This window comes from Olea europaea, unplaced genomic scaffold (genome assembly GCF_002742605.1).
Source record: "Olea europaea var. sylvestris unplaced genomic scaffold, O_europaea_v1 scaffold2659, whole genome shotgun sequence".
Taxonomy (NCBI): Eukaryota; Viridiplantae; Streptophyta; class Magnoliopsida; order Lamiales; family Oleaceae; genus Olea; species Olea europaea.
Window position 1 is genome coordinate 248 of NW_019244955.1, and position 9,834 is coordinate 10,081.

General features: G+C 28.5%; 1 protein-coding gene across 1 annotated transcript; it reads right to left on the reverse strand.

Moving 5' to 3' along the window:
* Positions 1–6,863: 6,863 nt before the first annotated feature.
* LOC111383325 (LOB domain-containing protein 1-like) lies at positions 6,864–8,445 on the reverse strand. The gene is made up of 2 exons (XM_023007407.1): positions 8,120–8,445; positions 6,864–7,356 (listed from the first exon to the last, which is right to left on the reverse strand). Exons 1-2 carry the CDS (start codon positions 8,351–8,353, stop codon positions 7,027–7,029), a joined length of 564 nt encoding a protein of 187 aa, XP_022863175.1. The 5' UTR covers positions 8,354–8,445; the 3' UTR covers positions 6,864–7,026.
* Between the last annotated feature and the right edge of the window lie 1,389 nt (positions 8,446–9,834).

Consider the following 9,834-nt stretch of genomic DNA (forward strand, 5'->3'; position numbering starts at 1 on the left):
GTGATCTATTAATTTAATAATTTTCGATCGATAAATAAATTGTGGCATATGAAATTTATAATTTATAACCTAAAAAATAATACATAACCAAGTAATTTGATAATTTGTGTTTGGTAATAAATTGTGACTTATGAAATTCTTGATTTGTGATCGAAACATTCAGTATTTGTGACTAGTACATAACTGTAACAATAAATTATATAATATTGTGATATTAATATATCTAATTAATAAGAATTTTAATTATTTATTTAATTAATAAAATTTGATTATGAACAGATTTTCGAAGTTTTAAAGCTTATTTCTTAATTTTGTAATTACATATTTTAACCACCTTAAATATGTAATGTTACCTAGTTCAAAAGAAACATTTACACCAATGTTATCAAAATTAGGCTAGATCAATCGATCCAACCAAAAAAATAAATAAAATCGTAAAACGGTGTCAATGCCGATTCAGTTGATGCCTAAAAACTATATCTTTAGAAACGAATAAAAATCAATCAAAAAGTAGGTCTAACCACAAAACCTACAGATCTGCAACCGGGCTTTACAATTTTAACAATGACTATTTTTTTTTCCAAAACTCCGGGAAAACAAACTTGGAGTGCGTTTGGTTTGTCATTTTGAGACCATTTTCAGTTTTCAATTTTCAATTTTCAAAAATATAAAAAACGTGTTTGATATGTTATTTTCAAAAATGCGATTTTAAAAACAAGAAAGATTTTATAACACAAAACTTAAAACAACTTTTTGATGTTTTGAGTGTTTTCATTCAAAACAAGGAAAATGAGCTTAAAAAATTTTCAAGTTAAAATAATTAATAAAATCACACAAAACTTACCCAAACACAAACACCCTTCTCACTCTCTCCATCTCTTCCTCTCTTTCCATGCTCTTCAAAAATGTCATAAAACTATTTCTAAAATTTTTTAAACCAAACGCGTTTTAAGTTTTTGTTTTAAGAAGCAGTTCTTTAGAATGACAAACCAAACACTTTTTCTATAGCCTTAAAATAATTACTCAAAACTGAAAATCGAAAATGAATTCAAAATTGAAAATAGAAATAGAAACGCTAACCAAACGTACCCTTTTTATTTAGGCCCATGCTCTAATCTAAAACATTGAAGCCCAAAAAGTGTACTATCTCAAATAGTGTATGCACGTTTTATAATTTATTTCTTAATATTTTTGTTGATGGTGATGAGTTTGTTTTACTCACGAGTTTAAGTCAATTTTAACTTGATTTTAAGTTAGATTTTGTGAGTATTGAACGTTTTAATGTGTTTGTTAATGTTGTTTTATAGGATTGATTGAGATGTTGAAAGACACAAAAAAGTATATCAAATAAAGCTATTGGCATGGATCAAAAAGAAATTATGGATAAAAGGGCAAAAAAGGCAAAGCAAAATTGTGGACGAGTGGCACCACGCCGTCGAAATAGTGGCACCTAGGCTCCACGAATGAAAAGAGGCAGAGATGATGCCACATCTAGGATGCTGCGGCATTATATACAGAGTCTTGGCGTCGGAGCACCATGCTGTAGGCATTACGTCGCCAAGAGATATAGAGTAGGGGTTGCCACGGTGCCTATGATGCTCCCCACAAAAAGCAAGCGTCACCTGATGCAACTAGGTTGCGTTTGGCCCGTTTTAAAATCCAGAAGAAAACCCTACTTTCTATGCACGATAAGGCACCTATAAGTACAATGTTCTCACATTTTTTAGGGGGTTTCATTTATTGAGAGGCAAGAAACACACTTTGAGATTAAAGAGAAGCAATTTAAGGAAGGAAAATAACAAGCAATTCAACGTTTGGAATATCGATTGGAAGAGGAAGAAGATCTTGATGTAAGATTGATATTTTTTCTTCTACATATTTACTACAAATCCGATGATGTACTCAATGACTATCTATTGTTTTTTCCTCTTTCATTATGAGCAACTAAAGTTTTTGTTAGGGTGAAAAATGTAATCCAATTGGGATCCTTTATGTCTTTTAACTAAAATTCTTATTCTTTATTTTTTTTTTTCATGTGTTGATTGTACTATGAATTTAATGCATTAAATTAATTGATCACTAATTTGATGATTTTGTAAATCCTTTACAAATCGAGAGGTAAGTTTAGGATTTAAACCATATAATAAAATTTGATAAATTGGTATAACGTGTAGAGATACATATACTAATTATTGCGGTTATAATTGAATTCCTAGAACAAATAATTCATTTAACTAAAATTGATTCACATGGAGATGTGGAATTGAATCAGTTAAAAGAGATGGAAAAGTTGAATACAATAGAAGAATTCGACCGAACACTATATTAGATATGAATCATGATTTAAAATGTAAAGGTGGTCAATAGGTGAAATTATTCTGCCATAATATTTGTTCATTATTTAATCTCTAAACCAATCTTGTGTGCATCAACTTGTTTTCACGTATTTAGATTGAAAATCACAACATACAAATTTTCATTTGCTTTTGTCGAATAGTAGTTAGAAAGAAATTAAATTAAGTGCTAAAATATAGTCCTCATGGGAACGACAATCCGGACTTTTAGGTCTGCTTTATTATTTGTTACAAGTCGTACACATGCGGATATAAAATTGACAACAATGGAAACTAATGTGGTATTGACATTTGGCACATTATTATGTCTGCATATAAAATCCAGACTTTTAGGTCTGCTTTATTTAATTTTTTATTCTAATTTTCTTTATTTTCTAGTTTATTTATTTTAGTAACAAATAAAATTTCATAAAAATATTTAACTGACCCGACACTATTAAACTTGTCTATATTTGTTGTCTCATTTTCTATTGATATTAGAAATGGCCTATTAAATATTAATTGCAATCAACTTTATTAAGTGGCTTTTTGTCTCTATATGTAAGTCATTTTGAAAAAATAATATATTTTTGTCAATTTTTTTGTAATTTCATATAATTATCAGTTCGACTGTTTAAATTTTTAGATCTATGATCATGTCGATTTTCAAAACATTGCTCATCACCATAAATACTGATTAATAAAAAAATTATATGATTGTTGGGAAAATGTGCATAGCATTTACATATCTTTCATATTGGTGTTTTTTTTTTTTTTTTAATTTGTGTTGTTGATTTTTGATTATTGAACATTGAGATAAGTGCACAACTTATGATCGGGTTGACTCTAGCTAATCTTGTTTGGCTGGTATGATAAACATATTCGTCCAAAACATTTGAGCTACAATTTTTAATGTATTTTCTTATATATCATGGTCTGATTTCGCGATATACAAGCACAATTCGTATATTTTAGGTTTTATATCATCTCATGTATTTTTAGATCTGTTTAATTAGATGGAAAAATATGAGGATATGATCAATTAACTTTGTCTTTCCTTATTGGTCCTATATAAATCTAAAAAATATTTTAGTATATTTTAAACTATTTTTCTTACCACTTTTATTACAGATCCTTAGGTAAGAATTAATTTATTATTTTTGATGATTACTTTATCTTTAAGTAATGTTAGAAATCAAGATAGAAATTATAAGCTTTGAAATAAAAAGATTCATTCTTGTTCGTTAGTGATTAGGCTAAGTCGACTTCATGAAAGATGACATGACATGACATGATGCTTCATTGATACTTTTGAAGCAAACTTTTTCTTCAAACCTTTAAGGAATAAAAATAAATAAATAAATGATGATTGTGATCGTGTACAATAGAGAAGTGACAATAAAGTCAAGATCGATGAATTTGATTCCATTATCAACAAGTCAAAGAAAGTTGCCCTTAGTTCATTTGATTGCTATTTTGTTGATTTTGCAAAATTACAAAAATGGGATATTATTGTATTTTTTTTTTTTTGTCAAAATTATTAGTTGATTGTTTCATCCGTTGCATGGTCCGTCAATGTTTACCTTTGTGATTTACCATTTTATATCTGATGTTCATGTTTAACTTTGTTAACTAATTTTCGTACTTATCAAACTACAGTCATCGATACAGGATCAACTCGCACATACCGTTCAAAACCCTTTAAAACTGAGATTATCCAATTCTGACTGCCTTCTGTCTTGAGTCTTACTAGTTTAATTAAAATAATTTTTAATTAATCCATGTTTTAGTGCTTTCAATAATATTTCGAGATAACAGTTCCCAACAACAGACCAATGGTCATAGATTGGCCATACATGTATCATACGGTTGAGTCGAAGTAATACTTTTGAATAGTTAAATTCATGTGTAGTTCTATAAGAATTAAATGTTTGGTACACAATGCCCTTATTTGGCCCCTATCATAATGAGATTTTGAAAATAATGTATTTTGGAACAATAATTTTTGAGGGAAATGTGGGGTTAAAAAAAAAAAAGGAATTTTTTTTGTATAATATTATTTTATTGAAGAATGTATAGTTTGAAAAGAAGAGATCAAAAATGTATTAAATACTTTAATCAAAGATGTAATAATTAAAAATCAAATAAATTACACTTGTTTGATCAAGAGAGTGATGCTCATTTTTCATGTGTGTTTGCGGATGCAAGGGGTTAAAAGCCTAAGGCCACAAAACTTATTGTACAATTTTAAATAGGCAACTGAACTTTTATTCTAACACAATTAGATAATTAGATGTCAAAAGAAAAAATATATACTTTAATTGTTAATTTTGTTTCAATCAAATCAGTCGATTCAAATATGCTAATTAGCACACACTATATCGGCAACGGATGATTTTTGTCCAAATTAGGTTTAATTATATTATATAAATATTTACAGTGCAAGAGAAATCATAAAGAAACGATTGAATCTTTAGTCGCTTTGAAAATATTGAGTGTTCGAAAATGATCGAAATAGTTGAATAGGAGGAACTCTATGAGTGTTACCCTAGTAAATATCATTTACTTTTTCATTTAACACGATAATAATGATACGGTAGATATAATAATGGATTGATGAGATTTGAAATATAAAAATAAAAATACATCACAATTGTGAAAAAAATTAATTGACCTCTACAATTTTTCTACTCGATAGGATAATGTCATATAGGGTTTAGTTTTCTTAAAGCAGGATATTATGGCCCTATTTGATTTTGCTAAAAATCAAAATTTTAGTAAATTTTAATGAAAGTTAATGGAATGTGTGATTAAAAAATTAATAGAAGTTATAGATCCTATGAAATTTGTGGTTACAATAATTGTTAATTTTGTATTAAATTATTATCAATTTTTTTAGTTAAACCAAATGTGGCTAAGCCCATGGCGTAGTTAAAAATTATATTTTTAGGAGATTTTGACAAAATAAAGAAATGTATGGTTAAAAATTGATAAAAGTTGTGAATTTCATGAAATAATAATTAAAATTAATTGTTGACTTGAACTTAAATTTTTATCAATTTTTTTTAACTAAATCAAACAAGGACTAATGTAATAAACAATTCAAAATGGTCTAAAACTAAAGATAATCAGAAAAAGAATAGTCAATAAGCAAACATAATTTTCAAAGTATATATAAAGAATATATTATTCAATTTTATAAAACAAAAGAATAACATCTCACTTTCAAAAACCACCAAACTATACGATTGTATATTTGTGGAATGAGTGTTTGCTGTAAATATTGACTCTTTCGTATCTGTCATGTTTGAAATTTCGCCAAAAATACAATATAAATAGTTCGTGTCAAATTTGTTATACAATCATGTTTGACAAAGTGTACAATATGAAAGTTCATTTAACAATTTATTTATTTTTAAAACAATTTTTTCTTAAATAATTTTTTTTAAGCACACACGATGTACACTTGATGTGTACAAATAGCATTTTCTTTTGTTATATTAAATAACATAGTACATAAAAACATTAAAATTTTATCTATTTTCATACTTAGATATTTACTATTGTCACAAAATGACATGCTAGTAAAAATTTGATTAAAATTAATTCAAATTTAACTATAAATCTTAACCTTATATTCCATGGGACTCATAATTTTACAATTACATATTCCATCAACTTTAATCAAAATTTATTAAAAATTTAATTTTTAACTAACAAAATAGGGGCTACGTTTCTTGAAACGATTTTAGACAATGACATGACAATTTAATTTAAAACATTAGGTGACCTGAAAGTTGATTTAAATTCAACAAATGCCAAATGATCGATTAGACACACATGATATGATATGGCACGGTAAAACGATTTCGTTGAGGTGGCTTTTCAACTTTAATTCATTAAAAATTAAATCCGTGTTTGACTTTTATTTTTTAAATTATTTATTTAAAACTCGTTTTTAATCATACATTCTCTAAGTAAAATAATTTTACATTTGAATCTATAATCATTTTCATACCTTTTAACCATGCTTTAAAAAATAAAACAATAACTTCTCAAATTATCAAAATCAAACAAGGGCCAAATATAAATTATAAGATTAATATATTTTCATATTATACGACATTTGATAAATTGCGGGCTATATACGAAAATTTCACACTATAGAACTTTAATAAAAATAACTAGAGTATGTACCTAAGAGAAAATTGAAACTTCATGAATAGTTTACAAGTGCTAGCGAAACACCATGACTCTTAATTCAGCTTAAAGTATTGGTGACAAAAATGTCATAGGTTCTAGACATACATGGATCAACGAGGAGAGAGTTGAAACATTGTGATCAGTTTACAAGTCCAAGTAAAACGCTATAACTCAAGAATTCTATTTTAAAATTCTTGATTTTAGTTTGAATTATTGATTTAACCCAGAGTGTTGCCTTAGACAATCATAGATTTAAGTTTCATTGCAATCTATATAGAAAAAAATTCACATGACACTTAATTTGGCCTACGCATAAAAAGAAATACATGGTTCAACATAAGAGGGTATTCAAACTTCGTCAATAGTTTACAAGTCCCAATAAAACAATACAAGTCAAGAAACTAATTTTGAAATTCCTGATTTTACGCTCATCCCATAAAGTGTTTCCTCAACTGTCTCCAAATTTATTGGGAAGATCGGTATAAAATTATCATATCGAAATATGCTCCCATAATGATCCAAGATTGTCGTCGAGGAAGCTCATATTAGTTTGGCAATCATTGTCATAGGAATGGTCATGTTGGTGAGGAATTATATTTTGCCATTTTTCCATGCAGATGAGGGCCATAAGATTTGCTTGTTGAGATTGCATATTGACAATCTCAGCTTGTGCCATTGCTAATTGTTGTTGAAGTTCATTAACTTGGTTTTGGAGTTGGGAAATTGCTCCTGCACTTCCATACACTGGATCCCTTAGCCTCGCATTCGCCTCATAAACCATGCTGCTCACGGCATCAGCTCTTTGAGCTTCCGGCAATTCCTATTAATCAATTCATAAATATACACGTTATGCATTTTTTGATTAACTGTGTATATACTGATTTTATTTTATTTTATATTTTTTTTAATTATGTTTGGTTCACGTTTGTAAATATTCAAGCTACTTTTTGTTTACATATTTGAAGGGATCAACAAGTATTATTCACGTATCCACAATTTATTTCTATCTATTTATAATTTAAATCATTCATAAACACTTCCCAAACATGCACGCTTGGAAAGAGCTAGAGATTATAAGAAGGTTCATGTCTTTTGAATCATGAAGTTCTATTTTAAAATGTCAATATTTATGTAAGATACTCAATTGCTCAAATATTTTATATTGATTCTATTCTTATATATACTCGAAGCGAGTTATTTTGTATAAACTAATGTTATTTCTCATCATGATGATGAATCATCATGTTTAGATGACATCGAATGATGTGTCCGACAACATGAATATCATTCAATTTTCTTGAATTTAATTAGACTTTAAAGTAACCATGCTGACATATGGGGTGATAATCCATCATCATGATGTCAATAACATTATTATTTCTGATGCTATATAATTGCAAAATGTGACTTATGAACATCATATTATTTCTCATTTTTGAGCTTTTTAATACTTTAAATGGATCAATAGAGGTAGCATTCATGTTCTAATACATACATGCATGGATGTATAACATACATTCATACAACATAACAGAGAGAGAGAGAGAGAGAGAGAGAGAGAGAGAGAGAGAGAGAGAGAGTACCTGCAAGAATTTGATTATATTGCTGGCTCCAAAAACACGGTGAGCAGTGGTGAACTTGAGTGGATCATTTGGAGGAAAGTAGGGTGCCAAAACACATTTTTCTACACATCGTCGCCGCAATATCTTGCAAGCAGCGCAAGGGCTGGCCACCGTTGGTGGAGTCGGAGGAAGAGGAAAAGGAGAAGAAGGTGAAGTAATTGTTGTAAATGCTGAGTCGCTATAGCAAAGCTCCATGTTAAGGAGAGATAATATTCTATTATAATGGAGGTACTTTTTAGTAGTTACCAGTTACAATGTTTTGAACAAGATGAGATTATATATAGGCACATGGGGTGAGGTATGACCATTTGATATCTTATTTTTGAACAACGTTTTGCGCAAGATGAGAATATAAAGGCACATGGGTGGTTTTGTGGTTAGGGTGGGGGTGGGTATGGGGGTGAGAATATATGAGATATTATTTTTGGGAAAATTATTGGCTCACGTGGTTCTCGAAAAATTAAAATTAATAGTCATATATTAGAATATTTTCAAAATTAATTAAAAAAAGGAGTAAAAATCCAATAATACGTTTAAAATTTAAAATAGTCATATATTAGAGCATTTTCAAAAATAATTAAAAATAAAGAAATAAAATCCAGCAATACTTCGTATATTTTATAAGTCTAGTTTGGGCATGTTTCATCCTAAGTCTGGTTTAAGTCTAACATATCAAGTTTAAAAGTCAACATAACTGTCGGCATCTCGCCTTGATATTCATTCAAAGAAATATTTGCACTGACCAGTGACTTACATATTAGTATCTCAATGAATTTTGCAATAACTCATCCACCATAAAATTTAGAAAATTTTACATTTTGGGGGTGAAAAAAGTGAGACAGTATTTCTTTGACTAAAATAACGTAAAATAATATATGGAGAATGCCATTTGTACAGAAAATTTTCCATAGAATTTGGCTAGATTACTCTCATGTATGGGATCCACCGTGTGTGTTCTGACAGACTACTGTATGAAGCCTGCCTGTACACACTGCAGGATTCATAGTATATATATCTATCTTTATCCCATTTTCTTTCCTCATATTAGTCTTTTCCAACCATCCCATCGTTGTTTTCCATTTTCTTGGCAATTTTCGTGATTTTCATCAGTCACATCATTTCGATGTGTCGTGAGTGAGTATTTATTTACTACTATATTATCCATTAAAAGGGTTTAAGAAAGGAAAAAAAAAATTGTAAAATTCATATTATTGTGACATAACATGATTACTCCCTTAATTAGTGGTTACCGTAATATTATTTAATCCTTCATATTAAACACATCAGTTAAATCTGCAAAATATTTATAACCTATAAAAATTTGAAAAAAAGTACTTGTGGATCCATTGAAATAAATAAATAGAAATTATGTTCGACTATTTATAAATGATTTATAATCTTTTCAAACATAATTAGTTTCAAAGTTATAGAGGGTCATTTGTAATTATAACCCAAAAAGAGAGAGAGAAAAAAAAAAGAAATTCGAAGAAATAACTTGAAGAACTGAGCAAAATACTTGTGAAGTTCTCACGTCGTGAAGTCCTGTGGACTTGTAGTCCTTTTGGAAATAGATTGGTCAATTTAGTGGAAGGTTTATGCAAATGATCCTTTGTTTGGTGGAGAAACTACAAGATATTTATGTATTTATTTCGTTGAACGTATTAAAAACATTTAAA

Coding starts and splice junctions, on each gene's coding strand:
- LOC111383325 (XM_023007407.1), bottom strand. CDS start 8,353: ATGGAGCTTTGCTATAGCGACTCAGCATTTACAACAATTACTTCACCT. Junction 7,357..8,119: donor ATATAATCAAATTCTTGCAG/GTACTCTCTCTC, acceptor ATTGATTAATAG/GAATTGCCGGAAGCTCAAAG.